A 24608-nucleotide genomic window follows, 5' to 3' on the forward strand; every position below is an offset into this window, starting at 1 on the left:
GAACTTAGGCTCAGCTTGCAGCAGTGCACACCGGGTCTTGGGTATCGCCTTCCAGGTTTAGCTGTTCTGCCCTCAGAAAAACACACAGAATGTTGGGAATCATTAGGAAATGGACAGAAAATCTATTGCTGTTATACAAATCCCTGGTATTCTCACAGCTTGAACACGGTGTGCAGATGGGGTGGGCCCGTCTCAGTAAAAGACATATTGGAACTGGAAAAGGTTCAGAAAAGGGCAACAATACATGATGAGAGGCTTGGAAGGGCTGTCATATGAGCAGACTGGGGCTTTTCAGCTGGAAAAGAGGGGACTAAGGGGAGATATGACAGAAGGCTATAAAAGCATGACAGGTATGGAGGACGTGAATAAAGAAGAGCTAGTTACTTGTTCCCATAACACAAGAACCTGGGGTCACCAAGTGAAATCAACAGGTAGCAGATTTAAAACGAACCAAAGGAAGGACATCTTCGCACAGCACAGCCACCTGTGGTATTCCTTGCCAGAGGATGTTGTGAAGACAAGACTGTAACGGCTCTAAAACAGAACTGCATAAATTCACAGGTCCATCAATGACTGTCAGCCAGGGTGGGCAGAGGGTGTCCCTGGCCTCTGCTTGCCAGAAGCGGTGTATGAATAACAAGGGACAGATCTCTGGACAACAGCCCTGTTCTGTTCACTCCCTCCAGGGCACCTGGGCTTGGCCACCGTCGGCAGTGGCCAACTGGGCTGGATGGACCTTTGGTCTGACCCAGGGTGGCCGTTCCTCTGATTTTATCGTATGTGGAGTTTCTGCAGTCCCGCCGTGTGTAGGATGGTGCTGTGTAAGTGATTCCCACGGCCACAGCAAAGCTTAACTTCAAAGCAGAGCTAGACGGTCGGCTGTAATACTGTGAAAGGAGGACTCCGGAGGGAGGGGCACCTGTCTCCCACTGCCCAGAGCAGCTGCTACGACAATCCCTGGCTCCAGGCCACAGACACATTTGCCCCCTGGCCTGCAGTGGCTGTGTGCCCCAAGGGGAACAAGCCGGGCAGGCTGGTAAGGCCTGACCCCATTCCCATCAGAGTAAGTGGAAGTTTTGCTGTAGAAAACAATAGGAGTGGGATCAGCATCTCAAGGAACAGTGGTGAGGGTCTCTGCAGGGAGCCCGGGCCCAGCCTCTGCACCAGGAAGGGTGGAGGGACCAGTCAGGTTCTCCGGCAACCACCCCCGCCAATGCTGCACCCGCGGCTGGCTGGCCATTGTGAGCCCACACTGCCTGGGCGAGGCGCTCAGCCGTTCTAGAACGCAGTGCAGCCATGGCAGTTGGAGCTGGAGTCAGGGGAGGTGAGCGCGATGGGTCCCCGGCGGGGGATGCTGAAGACAGCCATGGAGCACTACCTCAGTGCCCACTCCTGGACTGCGGATGAGCTGTGGGGGACAGAGGAGGTAGACAAGGTGAGCAAGGGGCACGAGGGAGGCTTGGGGGAGCTGGAACAGGGGCACAAGGAATTGCCTTGGAGTTGTCTGAAGCAGGGGTGGGTGAAGCCAGGGGAGGCGTGGGAGCAGGGGTGGGTGAAGCCGGGGGAGGCATGGGAGGTGGGGTGGGTGAAGCCAGGGGAGGCGTGGGAGCAGGGGTGGGTGAAGCCGGGGGAGGCATGGGAGATGGGGTGGGTGAAGCCAGGGGAGGCATGGGAGATGGGGTGGGTGAAGCCGGGGGAGGCGTGGGAGCAGGGGTGGGTGAAGCCGGGGGAGGCGTGGGAGCAGGGGTGGGTGAAGCCGGGGGAGGCGTGGGAGAAGGGGTGAGTGAAGCCGGGGGAGGCGTGGGAGCAGGGGTGGGTGAAGCCGGGGGAGGCGTGGGAGCAGGGGTGAGTGAAGCCGGGGGGAGGTGTGGGAGTAAGGGAGGGAAGGGAAGGCCGTGAGAGGCGGGAGCAGGTGAGTGGTGACCTACCCTTGGCCAGACCAGGGGGAGCAGGGCAGAGGGAGGTGTGTGGGTTTGGTTTTCTGGGAGCAGGGGGGAGGAGGAAGAGGCGATGTGGGTTGGGGTCCACTGGGAGGGTGACGCGCCACAGAGAATACTTATTAAACCAGAAGCTGAAGTGTGACTCATGCAGCTGAGCTGCCACTCGCTCTCCCCACGTTTGCTGGGTATTTGCTTCTTGGGCTGCTCTGAACTTCACCCCGACGTTCCCTGGGGGTTATGGATTTGAAATTAGGTTGCGGAGCGCAGTATCTCAGCCTCTCACTCTCATCCCCTTCTTCCCACGGACCTCGGCGGGTGTCGTACCAGGCCCTTAGGCGTTTCAGTACCTGGCCTGCGAGAACAGTCAGGTGCACAGCCTTCCCAATGACTCTGCACTCAGACCCGGAGACCAGCTTTCTATGGTGCACCCTCCGAACACTGTGCCCTGTGCTCTCTGCTGCAACAGGTGGGTTGGCTTCTGACACCTGCCCAGACTGAAATCCCGCCACTGTGTTTTCTTTCTAGGTCAGGCACAGAAAACGACTGCCAGCTTTAGCCCCGAATCCACTCCTGGATATGCCTCTTGGGGCCAAGCTGCCTTTGCTACCAGGCTCCAGTACGTTGCTCTATTCCACACACTCGGGCAAGGAGGTAAAAACTTTACTACAGTAAGCGACAAAACATCCCATTTTCTTCATGCCTCACTCCTGCCGCTACGCGGGCAGAGTATGCTAGGGGATAGCAGAAGCTTTTACTATCCTCCATCATGTAACAAATCACTATCGCAGCAACATGCTGCACAATTTGAAGTGAAGCACGTAGACCAAGTGGCCCATGTGAAAATTGCTTATCTTAGCAAAACAGAATTTCTTAAACCGAAGACAGACTGGACCTCTCTAGTCAAGCAGCATAGGTAAGCCAGCGTGAGTTTCGTTAGCTGGACGACTACTTATCATGGGTGTAGCCAAGTTTCCTGTGGTCCCAGAAAGTTTGTTTCCAGCCCCTGGTCCTGGCTCTCAGTGTTCCATGCTGTTATTTAGCCCTAGGGTTACCTCTACACTCACCAGGAATGTCAATGGCTGCTGCACAATTTTAGGTACGACAATTGCGAACCTAAAATCTATTTTGCAGCCGTCAACATCAGTCCCCGTCTTCACTGCAGAATGCTGATGGGATCCCCCTCCTGCCGACATGCCTTAATCCTGGCGGCTCGCAAGGAGTTCCAGGTTCGACATTAACTCCAGAACTTGCTGTTTCGCACATGGACAAAACGGCGGCCCGGAAGATCGAACATGAGCATTTAATCTTCCACAGCTGGTGTAGACCTAGCCTAATTTACCCTTAAATATCTTCTAAGAGCTCAATAAGCAGTGGAAGTGTTGGTAATGCTGCTAGACAATATTGACCTCCGGCGGTCAGGCAAAATCTCTCGTTCAGCACTGGGCAGGTCCCCAGGGTGCCGGACTAGAGAGGTTCAACCTCTACAATATTTTTAAAAATGTTTTAAAAAGAAAAAATGAGGTTTAACAAAGTTCTACTGTTCTTGGGCACCTTTTTATCAGACAAAGATGCTGCAGGCAAGACAAAAAAAAGCCATGGAGTTTCTTCTGGGAAAAAGAAGAAATTCCAAATTCCTAGTACCGAAAAAGAGCAGCGAGGCCCAGACATTCTCTGGATCTCAAGTGCCTTTATGATTGCCTAGTCAACAAGAAATGCTGGTCCAAAAGAAAGCTCACATGGGAAACTATTCAGCTCCTTGCGGAAGGTGGCTGCAGACCATACATTCTGGACTTGGCCAGCATTTAGGCTTTGACTTACAAAGGCACTAGGGGATTTGGGCACCTAATTTCCTTAGATGTGGTTGAAAATCTCAGCCTATTTGCACACAGGGACATGCCTCAATTACAGGCCGTATCTGAGCTCTGTACAAGGGAAGCAGCAATACCAATTTGGCATCTGATGAAGCGGGTCTTTGCCCACAAAAGCTCATGCTCCAAAATATCTGTTAGTCCAAAAGGTGCCACAGGACTTCTTGTTGTTCTCAAAGATACAGACTAACACGCGATACCAATTTGGAAAACTCGGCTGCCATTGTCTACCTGCTAGTCCTGCTTCCCTTGTACAGAGCTCAGATACAGCCTATAATTGAGGCATGTCCTTGTATGCAAATAGGCTGAGATTTTCAACCACATCTAAGGAAATTAGGAGCCCAAATCCCTTAGTGCCTTTGTAAGGCAGAGCCTAAATGCTGGCAAAGTCCAGGAATTCCTGAACAGGTGCTGAAAAACCTAGAACACCTTCTCAGGGAAGGACCTGCACTGGTGACTACCTTCTTCATACACTGCAGCCTGGTCTGATGCTAACTCCCACCTTCGGCTCCACCTCGGAGTGCTACCACCAGAGAGTCAGGCTACATCCCCTCCCAGATCTATATTCAAGCAAGTAAATTAGTGGCAGGATTGTAAGAGGCTCTGGACAGCACCAACTCCTTTTGATTTCAGAGAGGATCCTGAGCCTTGCCCAGCACCACAGCCTCCGGCTGGATAATGACTGACCCAGCAAAGGCAGCTCCCCATTGGAACTGGGGCCATTCAGGCTGGCTCCAGTAATTTGCCCACTGCATGGGCCTGGCCTTTGGTGTGCAGCGTGTTTCTGTAGCTTCACAGAACCACCGAACCACAGGGCTGGAAGGGACCTCAGGAGGTCATGGAGTCCAGCCCCCTGCTTCAAGCAGGATCAACCCCCACTAAGTCATCCCAGCCAGGACCTTGCCCAGCCGGGACTTAAAAACCTCAAGGGCTGGAGAATCCACCACCTCTGTAGGCAACACATTCCAATGCTTCACCACCCACCTGGTGAAGTAGTTTTTCCTAATATCTAACCTACACCCCTCCCTCTTCAACTTTTGACCATTACTCCTTGTTCTGCCATCTGACACTACTGAGAACAGTTTCTCACCCTCCTCTTTAGAGCTCCCCTTCAGGAAGTTGAAGGCTGCTATTAAATCACCTCTAAGTCTTCTCTTCTGTAAACTAAACAAGCCCAAATCCCTCAGCCTCTCCTCATTGGTCTTGTGCTTCAGACCCTTAATCATTTTTGTTGCCCTTTGCTGAACCTGCTCCGGCAAATCCACATCCTTTTTATACTGGAGCGCCCAAAACTGGACACAATATTCCAGATGTGGCCTCACCAGTGTCGAATAAAGAGGAATAACTACTTCTCTAGATCTGCTTGAAATGCTCCTCCTAATGCACCCCAGTATGCCGTTAGCTTTCTTGGCTAAAGGGGCACACTGTTTACTCATATCCAGCCTTTCATCCACCATAACCCCTAGGTCCCTTTCCATCGTACTGCTGCTGAGCCAGTCGGTCCCCAGCCTGTAACAATGTTTGGGATTCTTCCGCCCCAGGTGCAGGACTCTACACTTCTCCTTATTGAACCACATCAGATTTCTTTTGGCCCAGTCCTCCAATTTATCCAGGTCCCTCTGGATTCTCTCTCTACCCTCCAAGGTATCTACCTCTCCCCCTAGTTTTGTGTCATCTGCAAACTTGCTGAGGGTGCAATCCAGTCCCTCATCCAGGTCGTTAATAATGTTGAATAACACCGGCCCCAGAACCGAGCCTTGCGGCACTCCGCTTGAAACAGACCGCCATCCAGATATTGAGCCATTGACCACTACCCGTTGGGCCCGACCATCAAGCCAGCTTTCTATCCATCTTATAGTCCAAGGATCCAATCCATATTTCCTTAACTTATGGACAAGAATGTTGTGGGAGACGGTATCAAAAGCCTTGCTGCAGTCAAGGTATATCACATCCACAGCTTCGTACTGGTCCGCTCTGTTTCCGGTTCCCGGTTCCTCAGAATGCTTGTTTTCCTCTGAGCTTTGAGCTGCTCAGTTGATCCAATTGCTGCCTCAGCAGCAGCTCCCTGAGCAAGGCAGGTTTTGGGTTTTTGCTTTCTGCAGGTGCCAGCAGGGCCAGCCCGAGGGGCGGGGTGGGCAGCCAGGCACGGGCCCCGGGCCACCACCCCTCCCCCTCTGCCTCACAGGCTCCTGCACCTCCTGTAATTCTGCCTAAGCCAGGAATTAAGCTGAGCTGATGCTGTTTTAGTGCATTGGCCTGGCTGCACGCAGAGCTTTGGCACGGCCCTCTTGAGCAGGCAGCTGATATTCTGTCCTTACTTTTGCAGCTCTATCAACCTTCTAAGAAGTTGGATCTCGGGGACCCTTTCTGTCAAATAATGACCAGGAAACACATGAGTCTCCACCACCCTCGTCTGTGTTCCTACTACAAGCACTCCGACAGCCTGCAGACATGCGGACAAGGCAGCTGTGTCATCAGCGAGAACAAAGTAGGCTAAATCGCGTGGTGGCAGTGATGGGTGGGGGAGGGTGTTTGACAAACTCCAGTAGATACCCCAGGAGCTTAGTTGTCGACTTCAGTGGGAACCAGGGCTGGGCCAAGAGAGAGAGCTTTGACCTTCACACCCATGACACCTTGTAGCTTATTTGGCCTCCGCACAACGCTCCGGCAGGCAGTGCTGCATGGCCTTGCCGGCAGCCAACCCACACAAGCAGGCTGCCTTGCAACAAGCCAACACATGGCAACAGCTTGTGCCTGCCCCTCTGCGAAGCAGCGGCACGCACTGTCTGCTGATGGCCGGCTGGACGCAGCAGATGCTCCTTCTCCTGCTGGAGTGCGGGGAAGGGCCAGAGCGCGTCTTTCCCATGGCCGGCAGGAGAGCTCCGGTGGCTTAGGGCCAGTTGCTTGTGCAGGAAGAGCGATGGGGCTGTGCAAGCTGAGGACAGGCTGGCGCACCCTTGGCTCCATCAGCGCTGTGCTAGAGACAGGGTTTCGCTTTCCCTCCAGAGCGTGCCTAACAGGAACGCACACGTGCTCCTTTCTGCCGGCTGGACGGCCACTGGGAACGGATGGAGCCGAAGCACATGCTTAGGGCGGCCAACTTTCCGACCACACAAAACAACCCCCTTGCCCTGCCCTGCCCTGGCCCCAGACGCCTCCTCCGCCCCATCCCCACTCACTTCAACCCGCATCCCTCTGGCACTTGCTCTCATGCACCCCCGCTCACTTTCCCTAGGCTGGGACAGGGGGCTGGGGTGTGGGAGGGGATGGGATGGGATGTGAGCTCCAGGTGGGGAGTTTGGGCAGGGAGGGGTTCTCAGAGAGGGGGCAGGGAATGGGGGTGAAGTGGGGGGGTGAGGGCAGGGAGGGGGGATCAGAGATGGGGCAGGGAATGGGGGTGCAGTGGGGGTGAGGGCAGGGAGGGGGGATCAGAGATGGGGCAGGGAACGGGGGTGCAGTGGGGTGAGGGCAGGGAGAGGGATCAGAGATGGGGGAGGGAATGGGGGTGCAGTGAGGGTGAGGGCAGGGAGGGGGATCAGAGATGGGGCAGGGAATGGGGGTGCAGTGGGGGTGAGGACAGGGAGGGGGATCAGAGATGGGGCAGGGAATGGGGGTGCAGTGGGGGTGAGGACAGGGAGGGGGATCAGAGATGGGGCAGGGAATGGCGGTGTAGTGAGGGTGAGGGCAGGGAGGGGAGATCAGAGATGGGGCAGGGAATGGGTGTGCAGTGGGGTGAGGGCAGGGAGGGGGGATCAGAGATGGGGCAGGGAAGTGGGGTGCAGTGAGGGTGAGGGCAGGGAGAGGGATCAGAGATGGGGGAGGGAATGGGGGTGCAGTGGGGGTGAGGGCAGGGAGGGGGGATCAGAGATGGGGCAGGGAATGGGGGTGCAGTGGGGGTGAGGGCAGGGAGGGGGATCAGAGATGGGGGTGCAGTGAGGGTGAGGGCAGGGAGGGGGGATCAGAGATGGGGCAGGGAATGGGGGTGCAGTGGGGGTGAGGGCAGGGAGGGGGGATCAGAGATGGGGCAGGGAACGGGGGTGCAGTGGGGTGAGGGCAGGGAGAGGGATCAGAGATGGGGCAGGGAATGGGGGTGCAGTGGGGGTGAGGGCAGGGAGGGGGGATCAGAGATGGGGGAGGGAATGGGGGTGCAGTGAGGGTGAGGGCAGGGAGGGGGATCAGAGATGGGGCAGGGAATGGGGGTGCAGTGGGGGTGAGGGCAGGGAGGGGGGATCAGAGATGGGGCAGGGAACGGGGGTGCAGTGGGGTGAGGGCAGGGAGAGGGATCAGAGATGGGGGAGGGAATGGGGGTGCAGTGAGGGTGAGGGCAGGGAGGGGTATCAGAGATGGGGCATGGAATGGGGGTGCAGTGGGGGTGAGGGCAGGGAGGGGGATCAGAGATGGGGCAGGGAATGGGGGTGCAGTGAGGGTGAGGGCAGGGAGAGGGATCAGAGATGGGGCAGGGAATTGGGGTGCAGTGAGGGTGAGGGCAGGGAGAGGGATCAGAGATGGGGGAGGGAATGGGGGTGCAGTGAGGGTGAGGGCAGGGAGGGGGGATCAGAGATGGGGCAGGGAATGGGGGTGCAGTGGGGGTGAGGGCAGGGAGGGGGGATCAGAGATGGGGCAGGGAATTGGGGTGCAGTGAGGGTGAGGGCAGGGAGAGGGATCAGAGATGGGGGAGGGAATGGGGGTGCAGTGAGGGTGAGGGCAGGGAGGGGGGATCAGAGATGGGGCAGGGAATGGGGGTGCAGTGGGGGTGAGAGCAGGGAGGGGGGATCAGAGATGGGGCATGGAATGGGGGTGCAGTGGGGGTGAGGGCAGGGAGGGGTATGCGCTTGGGGTGCAGGCGCCAGCTGGCTGGTACTTCCATCAGGTGTCCCCCAGAATGGCTGTGATTTCCGGATGGGGAGAGGCTCTGCCCTCGGTTCCCAGCTGATGGGAGCTGCAGAACTGGCACCAGCAGGTGGGGCAGAAGCAGCTCGAGGGCCCCAGGGCTGCCAGCTGCTCCTTGGGCGCTGCGCAGAGCCAGGCAGGCAGGGAGCCCATCCCAGCCCTGCAGTGCTGAGCAGCCCCCGGGGGTGCGATAAGCAGCTACCCCCCAACCCCACCGGAGCAGTTTGCTGAACGGGGCCTAGGGACAGCGTCATTACACACAGCGCAGCGCGAGAAACACCTCTACGAACACCTCGCTTAGCTGACCAGGTAGAACTGGAGCTTCTCAGGGTCTGACCCCACAGGTCAGAACAGGAAACAGCCGTGCACTGGGAGCGGGAAAGCAAAGCAAAGCGATCGCAGGCAGGAACACCCACCCGGCTACGTAACCGCGTGCAGCTCAGAGACCGAGAGGGCCGTCCCCACGGTTAGCGGCGCCGCCTCCTTGTGCGCTGGCCTGAGTGCAGCCCAGCCAGGCTAGAGACAAATGATCACACTGATGCCAAGACCCCCCTCCACCCCCCGCCAGGGCGCTGTCCTGCCAGGCTGGTTTCAAACAGAGCTGCCCTAGGGATTGTGCTGGGGCTGCTCTGCAGCCCCTTGCCCAGGCAGCGTGGCTAGGAGGTCACAGTGTCCCTCAGACGGGGACGCTGGCCCAGGTTTTGTAGCTTCCACCTCCCGTAGCTGCGCACGCTCCAGCTCTAGCTCTGACACCCTGGAAATAGCCAGGTAGCCGCTGCTGCGGTAGGCAGCAAGCTGGACAAGCTGCTGAGCACAGTGTTGTCCAAGGCCTTAGTCGTGCATGAGGCCAGCTAGGCCAGGCCACCATCCGCACCCCTACACCGCGCACGAGCCTGGGCAGAGGGAGCACGTGCTGGAATTACACCTCTGGCCGCAGTGTCGGCAGTCAGGCCTCAGAGAGCGGAAAGGGAAGACATGGCCAATAACAAGGGCACCCGTTTGCAAAGCGCTGGGATGTTAAGGTGGTGGAGAACAGGATGTGTAAAGTGCAAGTCAAGCCAAGCTGACAGCTTTCTGTGCCAGGGTAACAAGCCTGGTGCATAAGGGGGAAGTGGTAAATTTGGGACCTCCAGGCATAGACAAACTTGTATGTTTCTCTTGTCAAAAATGGGAGGGGCAGGGAGGTGGCCCTGTCGCCCCCACCAGTTCCCGCACCAGAGGTCCTTTGTTTTCCCACTTGCAACGTCCCCCTCAAGAGCAGGCTGATTTTCAGTTCCACCCGGATCCAGGCCTGGCTGCCGGTCTGATTGCTCATTGCCAAAGCGGCAGGGACTGCTGCGGCCCAGCAACGGCAGAAAGGTCCCTCCCCACTCTGCCAATGTGGGGGTGAAATGGAGCACTGGGCCATCAGCGCAGGGTCAATCTGAGAATCAGCACGTCGATTGGCGCCTGCCGAAGGCGTTCCTGGTGAACAGCCTTTACAGCCAATGCTCCATTTTCAGAGAACTCTTGAAAAACATGTGACAAGACGACAAGGAGGCCGTCTGCTTCCAGAAGGAGGTGACACCTGCTGCCTTTCAGAGCGGCTCTTACAGGAGAGGCCAAATGGACATGGTCCGGAGGGACAGATGAGGAACAGGTACAGGACACTCAATGAATTTGCACCATATGGACTTGACAGTGTCAGTACAGACCTGCCCAGTGCTGCAAGGCAGGATTGGGCCCCATTTCCTTCTATGCCAAGTGCAAATACCTCATTCTGATTTTGATTTGTTTATTAGCTGGGGATAAATCTTGTTAGGAACTTTGTGAAGTCAGTTCTAAACTTTCCACATGGTTTAGATAAACAGAAACCCAGGCAAAGCAGCTTAGCGGAAGCTTGACTGGGAGAGATCATCACAACCGATTCCAACCAATTATTTATGCTTTTCCTAAAAGAGATTTAGATGCGATTAATAAGGAATTGGAAAAAATCAAGACCACTGCAGAAGGAAACCACCACCTTCAATGGGTCGAGGGAGAGAAAAAGCAACGTGGCCAAAACAAAAAGAAACAACTTCATCTTCGTAAAAAAATGGAAGAGGTTAGAAACAAGAAACAGAAAGACAGATATGTGCGCGGCTTACCCGCCGTAGAGGGACGCCTGACAAGTGCGTAAAGCTGCCAGGAGCCACTGAGTGTTCTGGCAAGTCCACAAAGATGTCAAAGAGTTGAAGAATATGACCCTTATCTTGCAAACAGTTATGTGTGTGCTTAACCCCAAGCATGTGAGCAGTTTCATTGCATTTAACAGGACTTGATACGTGCCTGGTGTAAGACACGGGCATAAGTGTTTGCGTATAACTCACAGAAAGAAAACTGCCCATTTTTAAACTCAATAGGTGAGAGTCCAGTTAGGCGGAACCCGGACACAGTTCCATACTCACATTTTAAGGTTCACATTTCTGGACCCTGCTACCCTGTTTTGCACCTGGTTTTAGAGTCCCAGATTCTAGCACTCAGTCAGCGCTTGGGATGAAAGCCTGGCGCCTCTGGAGTCAATGGCAACACTCCTGCTGAATCAGTGAAGTGGAGGGTTCTAGCCTGATTTGCATTCACAATCAGGCCCTTGTGAGACCAGGGAGGTCAGGCAACACCTTTTACTGCATGAACTAGTGCAGGTGAAAGAGACAGACGTCCAGCCTGCCACAGAGCTCTTCCTGTCTGCATGCGCTGAAGCTCATCTCTTTCACCAATGGAAAATAAAGGTACTCCCTCCCCCCGCCCGGCTCTCTGACACCCCAGGACCAGGGCAGCGACAATTAAACTACAGTCAGGTGTCTGGCAGTCTCAGGAGTGGGATTTGTGCCAATGGCCATCTGTAGGGGCCAAACAGATAGAAGTGGAATGTTTCTGGATGCAAACGATGCTGGTAAGAAGGGAGATAAGGCAGAGCTGGCTCAAAATGGAGCCCTAAATGCCACCACTCACGTCTCCCTCCAAGCGCTGGGAAGGGACGTTATGTGCAGAGCAGCACGCAGCGCTGCCGCGGCTCTGAGCATTTTCCTGCTCACAGAGCTGCATGAGGCTCCAGCACGCGTACCCCCCACCGTACTGTACGGGAGCCAGCGGAAGAGTCAGGAGGCAGAGGCGGGAGACGCAAATGGCTCCTTAAAGAGACACCTGCAGCTTGGTGCCGCCCAGCCACCTTTTAATCCTGGCACCACTGCCTGCTGTGCAGGCTCCATAAAAAGGCACCATGGGCCAGATTCTGGCCTGTGGGCTCCGTGTTGGACACCCGGGACTAAACCCTCACCGTGGTCCCTTCTGGCCTTGAAATCTAGGGATTTGTGAACTGTCCGGGGGGATACTTGTCCTGCTATCCAGCAGGCAGGGGAACCAGAAGGGGCGGAGCTGGAGTCTCTCCACCACCCCAGCAGTTCCAGAGGCCCACAAACAGCTGATTTGCAGCATTCAGCAAGTGCCAGGAGGGAGAGGAGCGGGGCTGGGGCGAGCTCAGGGCAGGAGGTGGGAAAGAGGCAGGGTAGGGGTGGGAGGATGGGGAGAACAGGTGGAATGGGGGCAGGGTGAGGGCAGAGCAGGGTAGGGCTTGTGAGAAGGGATGAGATGGGATGTGGGTGGGGTCTGGAGCAGGAGTGGGGTGTCAAGCACCCTGCAGCTGGAGGGAAGTCGGAGCCTCCACTTTCAGGTATTACCTTGTGGTGCAGCCTGGCAAATTTGTGATCCTTAGGCATGGAAAAAAAAGGAAATGTTACTTCTTCTGCAAATCAGCGAGGACGTTCAACGCGACTCGAGAACTGAACAGCTACAAAGGAAAAGCAGAGACAAAAAAGCTAGACAGGTATGTAGAACCCTCTCGCCTTTAACCCTCCTCTGCCCCAGAACAGGACAGTAGGCCAAGCCCCTGCGAAGGACTCAGGTGCCTAGCTCCCATCAAAATTACTGAGAGCTGGAAAACTAAATACCTTTGGGAATCAGGATTCTGCTGTTAATATCACAAGAGCCGTTCATAGAGTGGGGCAGTCATTAATGCTGCCCAGCACAGAAAGCTGACCACAGCTGAGAATTCTGCACTTCATGGGTGGAACACACAGCTCCTCTAGAACCAGCTGGAACTGCCTGCGCTGGCTGCATTTTTAAAAGACAGGGGAAAAAAGACGCTGAAAAGACAGGTAAAAGTTTGGGAGCAAATGGGTGCAAAGCCATTTAATACAACACTTCTGTTGGGAGGAGAAACACGGAGGGGGTGAAAGAGATGATGTACATAGGTGGATAGTTACATTTGTTGACAACATCAAATAAGACCATCTCATAGATTAGAAGATATGATAAAAATTGAAACTTCTAAGTGGATGAGAACATTCTTTGCTCTCTGCAATGGAAATCTCATGTTAAACGGCACTTTCGCATTACACGTAAATAGAGGCAAGCAAAGCTAGAGAAGAAAATGGCATTCCACCTGAGAAAGCTGCAGGAGGATGGTTATCAAAATGAAGAAGCTGAAAGTCATGACAAGGCTCAGGGTAAGCCCTTACCGAGGACTGCCATTACAAGAATAATGGGTACAGCCCTCCCTCCTCCCTTGTGCCCAGCATCTGCAAAGACGCCATCAATTCCAGAACGTCCCCTTCTCACACAGCTTACCCACCCCCTGCCAAACCTCAGTCCTGCCCAAGTCAGCCAGCAGGCAAGTGGCAGAACTGGAGACAGAACCAAGCTTTCTTGTACCTCAGTCCTTCAGTCTAGCCACTAGGTCACACTGTCTTTTACACATCCAGAATCTCTACTTTGTCCTTCCTCAGCCGTCCAAAAGCACAGTGTGTTGCTTGCAAGCCGCACACTGAGCTTATGAACAGCTTGGGAAGTTTGCAGCCAAGTGGTGAGGCTTTCCTAAAAAGCAGAGTGGGCGTGGGGGGGCTTATATTTAAAATTCAAAGGGACGATCGAGGCACGCGGAGACTTCAGTATGCAGGAGACTGAAAAGCTTAGAGGAGATGAATAAGAGGGGCCACCATGGCAGAGGGATATAAATAAAGAATGGGATTAATAAAGGCATTCAGATGCTCCTTTTTAGCCATGGCTGGCCAGCACAGGCCTCCTTCTCTCCTCCTCCCGCCCCACCGCCCACCTCTCAGCTAGGCAAAGTGATCACCCCCATAAACAGACATAGGCAAAGGGCACCCGGGGCCTGGCCCCTCCCCGCAACACACAAGATATACTTAAGTGTTTTAAATGCAATGCCAGTGGGACCAGACCTCTGGGCATAAAGAAAAGGGCTACTTCTATCCCAGGCCAAAGGTGCCGAAGGTCGTGTCCACAGGAAGAAGTTGCACCAGTTTAAATTAAAATGTTTTTTAAAGCAGTGTAGTTAAATCAGTGCAAAGCCCTGAATTTTTCTACTGGTTTAAAAGCGTCTTATTTCTGCTTAGCCCAGCTCCAGCACATATTGTTTACACTAAACGTAACTTGCAATAAGAGCATTCACGCTGGCATCGGCGCTGCTTTGACGGAACGGGTTTAAAATTACACCTGAACCTGAGCCCACCTCACTCATTGAGAACGGGGCCAGTGGCTGGAACCAGTCCTGAGCCAATACTCTTTCTGCGCAGGAGGGAACCTCATGCACTTGGAGGCGTCACTTTTCCTCACTGCTGCGTAAACCCTTGTGATTCGATAACTCTGAGATGCATTTAAAATTCATGCACTGGTGGAAGTTGCTAACTTGTGCACATACTAATGCCATTGTCTGCACAGAAACTACAGGCTGGGCCTCTCTGTTCAGGACTCTCTGGTCCAACAACCAGACCACAGATGTTCCATGTCCAGAGAGCCCCAGCAGCTGCAAGTCCACCGGTAGGAGGACCGATGGCCGAGAGCCCAGGTGGACTGGTGGCAGTAGGGCTAGCAGCCCTGCCCGGGCCAGGAACCCAACCAGGAGGCAGGGGAGGCTGGTGCCTGGGAGCCCAGGTGGGTGTAGGAGCCCAGCAGGGCATGTAGCCCAGCCAGACCAATGGCAGGGTGCCAGCAGTCACGCGGCGAGCTTGGGAGCAGGGGCTGGCAGCCAGCAGGGGAACCAATCAGCCAGGGGAGAGCCCAGAGGCTGGCAGCAGAGGGCTGGCGGTGACCTCCCCTGATCCAGCCAACTCCCCGGTTTGGGACTGAGGGTGCCAGAGCAGGGAGGACCAACATGTAATATATTTCAAATACCAGTGAGCCTGACAGAAGGCCCAGAAATGCACAAAATAAATGGCATAAAGTACACAGTAGTATAGTACAGGAAAAACATTTCACTACAGCACCACTCGATTTAGGACTATTCGGTATAATTTACTCCTGGCTCGTCCACGTGTGAGCAAGGCATTCATCTCAAACTCATGGCACGAAAATCCCTCTTAGCTCCCCACAGCCCCACACCATCACATTTTCTATATGTAACAGTTAAATGCCTGGAGATTTTTGTAATTTTTTTTTTCACCAGAAGCTAATGCCTCTAGTCGGCCATCACTTAATGGAGAGAAAACATTAATTTCGTCGATGGTCTCTCCAGAGCCTTTCGACCACATTGGGAGTAATATCCTGAACAAGCAAAGAATGTGTTTTCAGGTATGAGCTGAGCACACATGCAGATCTCAGATGCAAACCCCAGTGTAACAGGTGCATGTTGTCATGTGGCAGGTATGAAATGCATTGTTATGTATAAGTCACCAATGGCACTGCTATGCACACTCTTGTAATTTCTTTTCTGTAGTGTGTGAGGAGCAGGGCAAAGTCGCAGAAGAAATGTTGTATTGTTGTTAGTTTTGTGATGCATCTTCTTCTGGGAGAGGATGTGGCAAATAGGGAGTGCATTTGCACTTGCTTTCTGCCTACAGTCCATCTTTGAGGCAGAGTTGTTTCCTGGGAAACAAGTAGGCACTGGTGCTTGTGCTGAGATCCAGAAAGATGGACTGCCTACATGCTCTTTGTGACCACCTCTGTTCAAGGACTGGTGTGTCGGATGCAAATTAACCAGTTACTTTTAGGAATATACCTGTCCTCTGCAACTCTGAGTTCTTGTCCCAGGAGAAGGTGATTTGCGAGGCCCTGAAGCCTGCTGCTGCTAGGCTGAGGAAGCGATAATGTGTTCTCCAAAGTTACTTGGTGCAGCAGACCCTTAACTGGATTTCATGGCCCTGGCCCCAGGTCTGATTTCATTAATTCAATCACTGCAATGACCTGCACTGGCACTCTGGGGAGAGATCATCCTGAGAGCAGCAGGGTGTCTAGGTGGCTCTCTGCAGTAGGAATGGAGGGAATTTAGTGTGTGGAAGTTAGACTCCACCCCACAGAACGTGCTCACAGCTCTTGTACTCTGAGCTCTCCCAGGCACTACAGCAGGGCCAAATGGTCGGATTCCAGGCATCTTGAGCTCAAGGGGTGAGATCCTGGCTCTGCTGGAGTCACGGCGTACATCCCAGGGACTCCAGCACGGGTAAGATTTTCCCCAGGGTCGTTGGAAGACAAAGGAGTCATGCCCACCTGCTACACCTTCCGAGCTCCAGAGGAAACCATGTGGCCCTAACTGGGGTTTCACTGGTGAGCCTATTTCTAAACTAGCTGTTGAGAGATCTCACAGTTCCTTGGGCTGTTACTGGCCATCCTATTTGTTTTAATCAGACCCAGTAAGAAGTTTACACTATTTGAAGAAGGAAAAGCTGTAGCACATGACCACATTAACTTGTCCTTTGCTCCTGTTACAGAAGAGCAGAACTGAAGCCTTGAACAGTAAAATTCAGAATGTAATGACCTGGTTCCTGGCTGAAGTAACAAGCATCTTGTACCCGGCTGTAGCAAAGTATGAAAAGACATTTGAAGGTCAGAGACATGCAACAGCTAATCAGTCAGACCTCTCTTCTGGGAACTCAAGTAGCTGCAGTGAAGACAGCACTAATGTGGTTGAAAGATTTCCACCCGCCAGGACCAGAAAGGTCATCTTTAGAGAGACAGATGCAAAACCCAGCAGCTCACCAACTGATTGCAAGACGATGATAGGAGGGAAACCATCTCCATTGCTGGCTCAAAAATCACCTTTCACACCTCTCACAAGGAGCACGCAGGTGTCTCTGGAAAGTGAGTTGTGCACAGACAATATTCACAGGAGAAAAACAGCAACAGCCCCTCATTCTCAGCCTGAAAGGGCATCAGGGTTTCACAGGAGAGTCACGAGCTTGGGAACTGTAGCAGAGTTTCCCAGAAAGAAGACTCCATTTAGCCAAACATATTTTAAATTTGAATCAACAGCCAAAGATGGCAGCCCCCCAAAATGTCTGATGGGTGGGGCTAGTTCTTCAGCCTTAAACCAAAGCCTTCCCAAAAAAGGGGGTTTAAAAACATTATTTCAGCAGCAAAGAGGAACAGAAGCAAATGTCACTGACAACATGAAGATGCTACAGGTGGCTGAGAATGTGGTCAAGGACATTTTTATGAGGGTAAAAGGTCTGGATCATTCAGTCTGCGTTTTAAAGAAGGCTCCGATCGAGCTTAGCGAAAGACTGTTCTGTAGTAAATTTAAAGGAATCGAAGCTCCAGGGATGTCCTGTAAAAATTTCGAGAAGGAAATTGGATTAGTCGCTAGAGAGATTGTAGCAATCGTGTTTGATAACTTTCACAAGTGTTTGGCATCCAGCCTATCCACTGCCTCGGAGCCCACTCACAGAGATTCCAAAGCAGAAAAACGTAGATTCACGCAAGCTGAATTACCTGCTCATGATTCTCATTTTTCTTTGGCTCCTATCGATAAAATAGCCAAAGAGACGGTGGAAAGTGTGATATTCACACTGGAATCATTTGTAGCCTTGCAATTTAAACATAACTTTAAATGTAAATTTGCTGAAATAGTGAAACTCCCTGTTGAAAATACGTCTGGTGCACTACAGAAGCCATTCCTCAGGTCTCGCTCCTCTCAGGGAGTAAATGAAATAGAACTCTCATTTGAACATAAAGCACCAGGAACAGCAAGTAAAAGAATACTGCCCACATTAGAGCACTTTCCTAGCTGTTCTGACCTGTCATGTGTCAGCAGTCTGATCACCAGGGACAGCATACGCAGTGCCATTTGCCAAGTCCAAAGACTCCATTCAGAACTGAGCATTTACGCTAAAATTGCTGTTACCAAAATTCTGGAAATCATCAAATGGAAACCTGAAAAAGAAACTGGCTACAGAGAAGTGTCTCCATTTTCTGATGTTTCCGAAGAGAACATCCTGGCCACCGAGATAACCAGTACCATACTGGAGCAATGCAGTCAAAATCTGATGGCAATTGCTCCCAAACCGAAGTCTGGAAATCTTCGGGAGAAACCTGGAAGAGCATTTGGAAATAGTCCAATTCCTTGTCAGAGCGTTACAATGTCAGAAGGAGCCACTACATCTGCTAAAACATTAAAAATTGACTTCAGGGAAGCCTTCCTGCCTACCAGAGTCCCTGGCATGGTGATTAATTCGGAGGAAAAAACAGAAAGGAAAAAGGAAATTCCACGTAATCTGCCAACTATCCAGCGCAGTCTGTTCTCTGCGCGGCGTCCTCACGCTATGTCGGAGAGAATTAGAAAGTCCATTTTCAACAGAACAGCTCCCAAGCCAAGTTCTTCTAGGCCAGCACCGGACACAATCCAAGCACTGAGCTCCAAGACGACTCTACCCCCGATTGGCAGGCGATTTGCAAGAAAGGCATTCTGTAAAATGAGCGTAAAGAAGTCCCCCGAAGGGGAAGCAAGGCATGGGCCCGTGTGTGAAGAGCAAGGGGAGTTCCTGCCGTCATGCGAATCTGAGAGTCAGGCCGCATACTCCCAGGATGGTGTTCATGCTGCTGGATTTTTGAGGGAAATGTGCAATGAATTAATAAGCAAATTGATCACTTCTCCTCATAGCAGAGACACCCAGGACACAAAAGCCACTGCCGCAGACCCTTTGCAGGGGATGACAAATGTAATCGATTCAATGTTAAATGAGTGTTCAAAGTCTGAAGTCCAGGAACAGCCACCATTGGAAAGTCCCGTCCCCCTAGCACAGGTTAGCACATTGGCTACTAAAATCATTCACTCCAGCTTATGTGACATTTTGAAGGAAAGTGAGGCTGAAGCCTCAGATGATACAGAGATAAGAAGTGAGCATAGTGCATCAGTTGAAACATTAGCTACTTCAATACGCAGGGAAGTTATTGACTACCAATTTCAGGGTCTGCTGCCCAAAGCATCATCTTCCACTATATTTAAACCACTAAAATCTGGGTTGATTGCTGATGAGGTTTCACACCAGGCTGAGAAACTCAGCACCCAGCGCCAGACTTCCCCCACACATCTTATTAGGGTACCACGGGGATTTTTTGAAGACGTCATTACCAAACTGTTATCTAAAATTCTCCCTGAACACTCGGACACATCTTCAACGGCAGAAGAGGAAAATCACACTGCAGAATTTGACTTCATTCACATGGCGCTAGTAAGTAAGGTTATGACAGAAATCTCTAAAGAGCCGAATTTGCTTATTCAGTATGATAAATATTTGCATCAAGATGGCAACAGCGCTGTTCAAACAGCTGTAGAATCAGTCTACGATAAGCTTTTGTCACAGTTTGGATCCCACTCAACAATAGAGAAGTGTTTAAAAAGCGGGTGCACGATTCTTTCTGAAGCGATAGCTGACTTGGTATTAAGAGAGGCCTCGGGAAGTCAATTGCAGACCCTTTTCTCTGGAGAATTAACACCTCAGCAGCGTGTTGAAGCTGACAACGTTGTAGACGACATGCTTAGAGACCTCACCGAACCCTCAGATCACACCAACCCTGGAACAGCTGATATTAGTGAATTATCTTCTCTCATCATAGAAAAACTTTCAGCTAAACTTCTACCTAAACTTTTGTCTGTATTTCCGATTGTGGAGTTGGATGCACAAACTGTTCCTCCGGTGAAGCACATAACTTCTAAACTGATGCATTCACTGCAAGTGCTCCTTTCCAAACACGAAATAAAGGTTAGTGAAGTTATCAGTGAACCAGACTCTTTACAAGAAGAAGACAGCAAAGCTACCGGCGAAGCTGTCAATGCCGTCTGCACGCATGTTTTGAAACAATCCGACCCTGACGTTTCTGGTCACATAGAGCCAGCAAACAGGAATGATGCTTTAGCTAACAGAATAGCTTTCCTGAAGACAAGTAATACTTCCCAACATGAAGTTCAGCCCATTCCTGAGGAAGAGCCACTGCCTGGTTCACCATTAATGCTGGAGGCCATCAATATTGTTAAAAAGATGCTTACTGATACAGAGATGCCTAAATCTCCCTTGACATCTCCTAGCCCTGTGTTACCGGCAATGTTTGTGGAGGAAATATTAAGCAGATTCTTGTCTAAAATTTTAGAGACAACTCACAGCAGAAGCCCAGAGAAAAGAAAAAGTTTATCAAAGAGCGACGTGAGTGAAGTTGCTGGGAAGCTGAAACAGTCCCTGGAAAATCTAATATCCAAACATAGAATCAGCCTCGTGGAAGGAGCAGGTGATGTGGCAGATCCAGAGCACAACGAGACCCTTAATCAAATGGCTCACTCCATTTACAATACCGTCCTGCAGGCATCTGGCTCTCAGCAAGACTTTTATGAAAATGTAACAAGTTCCGGAACAAACTTCCCTCAGCAAGTCGCTAGTATAATCATTAACGAAATCTCCAATTGCCACCTCCCACTCGCTTTTAAGGACAATCCACCCATGGTTAGCCAGAGCACCATGGAGCTGGACAGAATTGTCGACAGAGTTCATGCGCAAGTCTCCCTTCAGGGTGAGCCCGAGCTAAAAGCTTCCAGAGAGCCAATCAGAGATGAAAATGCACATGAGCAACCGATAGAACCCAGGCTACCCATTAAAATAACCCCATGTATTGGCAACAAAGCGTTAGAAATCGACCCAGCCATGGCCTCTGAGCACTTAGCAGTTATTTCCATAAAAACACAGCCTCCTGAGGAGCTAAAAAGAGCGTGTTTAGCTTTCACGGGTCTGAGCCTAAGTGACCTGAGGAGGTCATTGTTGGAGGGGAAGAGCCCTGCAGCCGAAGCGGGCAGAGCTGAAGGGAAAACGAAGAACGAAAGGTGTCCCTCCCTGGGCGTGTCTGGACAGCTGGATGTGAAACCGAAGGAGGTGAGCAAACATCATGAGACTGGCAAACTCTGTTGTGTGGTGGGAACACCACGCCAGTCAGCTGCCCTGTGACCCTCCCTCTGCACTGCAGCCGCCCGCTTGGGCAATGGCACCCCAGGGTGCTGACAAGTAGACAGCAGAGGTTCATGCAACAGCGATGTGCTAGAAAGTTAACAGTGACCCCTCAGCCATGACGACTCTTCCTTGCTGGGACACGGGGCTAGTTGCCAACAGGGCCACTGACTTTGAATGGATTCTTTTCAAGGAAATCAGTCCAGGGAGATGGGGCAGCTGGTATCCTTCCATGTTCAGCCCACTGCTGGGAGAACCACAGTTCTTCTACTCAACCAGCTGGCCAAGCATGGCCAAGGAGCTTTTTCCTCACCAGAAGCAGAAGCTCTGGCTGGGGAGAGTGGAGGCAGGAGGGAGCTGGCCCCCCCAAGCCAGGCACTCAGAAAGGCGGTGAGATCACACTAAGTGGGGTGTGCTCAGGAGCTGCTGTTCCCTGCTGACCTGTAACTTCTCTCGCGTTTTTAAGAAGAAACTGTGTGTGTGGATAAGAAATGCCTCCGCTAAGTCTGGGGGTCTTTGATTTCCTTGTACCTGGTCCCTGAAGGCATGGCCAGGTGATCTCTGAGGGCAACATGTCAAAGCCCCTGCAGGTCTTTGAAAGACTGAGGCACTTTGTTCCAGGGTCTGAGTAGTCTGACTGCAGGATCTCATTCCAAAGAAGGGTGCCAGACCCAGGGTCTGCCCCTGGGAGTGTGCCTGAGAGGCCCAGAGCTAGAACTCCTGACCTGGGGGCCGAGCAGCACATGGGATTCAGCAGTTGGTCCTATCCCAAGTGACTAGAGAAGGACCACAGCAGGTTGTGATACAGGAATTGTTGTTCCCGTTTGTACTACTTTGGTCTCTAGCTAGTGTCAGAGATTGGCATAGTAAGTGAGTTCCCCGGCCCCAAGCAAAGGGCCCCACTGCCCCATACCGAGGGAGGGAGGGAGGGAGGGATAGCACTGTGGTTTGAGCATTGGCCCAGGTTGCGAGTTCAGTCTTTGAGGAGGCCATTTAGGGGCCTGGGGTAAATAGATTAAAAAAAAACGTTGGGGATGGTGCTAGATCCTGCCGAGAGGACTGGGCTTGATGGCCTCTTGAGGTCCCTTCCAGTGCGATGAGAGACATACATATCTCCGTATGCTTAGCTGCTGTTTCAGTCCAGTCACTTGGCAGTGGAGCACAAAGTCTGCCTTGGTCTGTTCCAACCTGCTTTCAGTTTGATTCACCTCTCTCTGCCAGGTGAGCGGTTCAGGGTCAATCCCAGTCTTCTGGCAATGCACTCCAATTAGCAATTTCCCAGCCAAGCTTGATAGGTCTATGGAGGGGCGGGGGTGATGAGGCCACCTCCAATGACATGTAGTCGATCGGTGACTGGTATCACCAGGGGCTAGAGATAAGACACTAAACAGGGAGGGGGTCTGAGTTCCTACAAGGAATTCATTCCAGAATTCGTGTCTGGCAGGTGGGTCTCACCCACATGTCTACAATCAGACTGATCCCGGGACACACTGGTAGAGACACGGGATGTTTTTTTTTCACCTGCAGAATGAGGGACAAGTCACTTTTAGATTTAAACTAGAGTAAATCATGGATTCCTGGTGACCTGAAGTCTTTAGACCATGATTTGATCTCAGCCAGATATTGGGGTCTATTATGGGAGTGGGTGGGGGTTGTTCTAGGGCAGGAGGTCAGACTCAATGATCATGATGCTCCTTCTGGCCTTAAAGTCTTGGAGTCCATGACAAATGTACCCAAAATAGCAAGTGCCCAGGCATTTGGTTTCCCACAGTTTTTTTTCATATTCCCACAGGCTTTTTTAAAAACGTCTTAATTTCTAACAGAAAAACTGGGGGTTTCTGGGTTCTCAACAGAAGGGAAAACACTGAGTACCCAAAGGCAAGTGGAAAGGAGCCTGTTTGCTCCCTCACTAGCTAGTGAACCAAAGGGAAAAATTCATAAGAATGACTCTGAGATGAAGCTCTTTGTCTCAATTGCAGCCTGCCAGCTGGAACTCATTCCGGGACATGTTCAAACCCGACCTAGCGAAAGTGGAGCTTTTGAAAGATGTGGAGAACCAGCAGGATCTTATCATGCGACTAGTTGCCCACGACATTGAGGCAGAGGAGGAGGGAGAGGTGGCTTTTGAAAACATTTTAAAAGTCAAATCCTCCTTGCTTTTTGAGAGCCAATCCCACCCAGGCTCAGCAGGGAGAGGGGGCCTGATGTCTGCGCGGCTGTTGGAGAAGCAGCAATACGAGAGCAAAACCTCCTGGCCCAAAGTCAAGCCAAGCACTAGCAGCCAGAAGAAGTTTCTGTCTTTGAGCAAGTGTTGCCAAGCTTTGTCAAACTCGATACCGGAAGATATTGAAGATATCGTCAGAGAAATCAAAGATGACCAGGATGACCTGAGCCGCCTTCCTTCGCCCGGTACATGGGACGATTTAACTGCCTCCCCAGCAACGGGGGAAGAGGTGCGGCATGAGGTAAGTGGAGCAGGTGAACCCTAATCCAACTCCTGCCGAAGTCAGTGAGAAATTCCACTGATGTCACTGAAGACAGGTCCTCAGCCCCACTGAGTGGCCAGCAGCTCACCCTCAAAGTCAGGACATTTTTGTACAAAGGGCTATTGATCACAGAACTAGGCCTTGTTTCAGAGCCTCCTGAACAATCAGAAGGCAGCATCCATATGCAATTGCCCTCGCCCTTAGTCAAAGGTACCTGACTGTTTGAAGTGGGGGGGCAGGATCCAGGAGGGACCTCAGCACTTCCATGTGGAGTGTCACAGTGCCTGGAAAAATCACAGGAGCAACATCTGCAGTCCACAAATCTGCACAAGGCACCAACCTCCCTCTGCCCTGAGTGGGGAGAGACAGGCAGCTAAGAATACTCACACGGGAGCCAGCAGAAGATGGAGCCCGGTGGTTACAGCACTGCCCTGGGGAGGAGCAGACCCAGGCTAACCTCCCACTCTCTACCCATGGGGCAGGCGAGATTTCAACAGAGGCCTCCCACCTCTCAGGAGAAGGGTCCCCCCGTCAGCCCCTTCTCCAGCTGCTCTCATTATTTAGCCATGGCAGAACAGCCCGAGAGGCTGTGCTATATGGATTAAGTCCCCTCTCCCTCCATGTGCCAAAGTTCAGAGCGCTGTCCTCACAGGGTCCCTGGTCTCAGCCTCTGTCGCCCTCTGAAAGGCAGGGATGTGAACCTGCCTGTCAGGGGTCCCTTCCCCACGCCACACTTTGAGTACAGGAAGTGGGACCCTGCAGAGTGGAGACACCTTGCCTATACACAGGCTTTGCCTAAAACCTCCCCAAGGTCACAGATGCCCTGGATACTGGAAGGTAGGCAGCCACCACCCAAGTATGATAAACAGCCCCTTACCCCAAGAAGATATACCTGGGGTTATCTTCCTAGGGGCACCCCAAGCTCTTAACCCTCCCTCCAGAGAGAGCTCAGACATGAAATACTGCAATTCAGTAGCTGACCATTTGGTCTAAGGCACGGACTCCTCTTAGGACACTGTGATCAGATTAGTTGCTTAAAAACAGAGATTTTTTCACAAAACAAGAGGAAATAAATCATGGGTTGAATGCAGAGAAAAATATTTCTCTGGGATTTAGCTTAAAAGTTACAGGGGAAAACATCAAATCAAACAACAGCACAAAAGTGTATGCAGAGCAGAGAAGTCCAAC

The 24608-nt window shown here is 52.2% G+C and overlaps 1 protein-coding gene across 1 annotated transcript; it reads left to right on the forward strand.

Moving 5' to 3' along the window:
- Positions 1-1333: 1333 nt before the first annotated feature.
- FSIP2 (fibrous sheath interacting protein 2) lies at positions 1334-24119 on the forward strand. Its single transcript, XM_075008140.1, has 5 exons — positions 1334-1435; positions 16438-16552; positions 19130-20862; positions 22914-23399; positions 24108-24119. Exons 1-5 carry the CDS (start codon positions 1334-1336, stop codon positions 24117-24119), a joined length of 2448 nt encoding a protein of 815 aa, XP_074864241.1.
- The last annotated feature ends 489 nt before the right edge of the window (positions 24120-24608 follow it).

This window comes from Carettochelys insculpta, chromosome 13 (genome assembly GCF_033958435.1).
Source record: "Carettochelys insculpta isolate YL-2023 chromosome 13, ASM3395843v1, whole genome shotgun sequence".
NCBI lineage: Eukaryota > Metazoa > Chordata > Testudines > Carettochelyidae > Carettochelys > Carettochelys insculpta.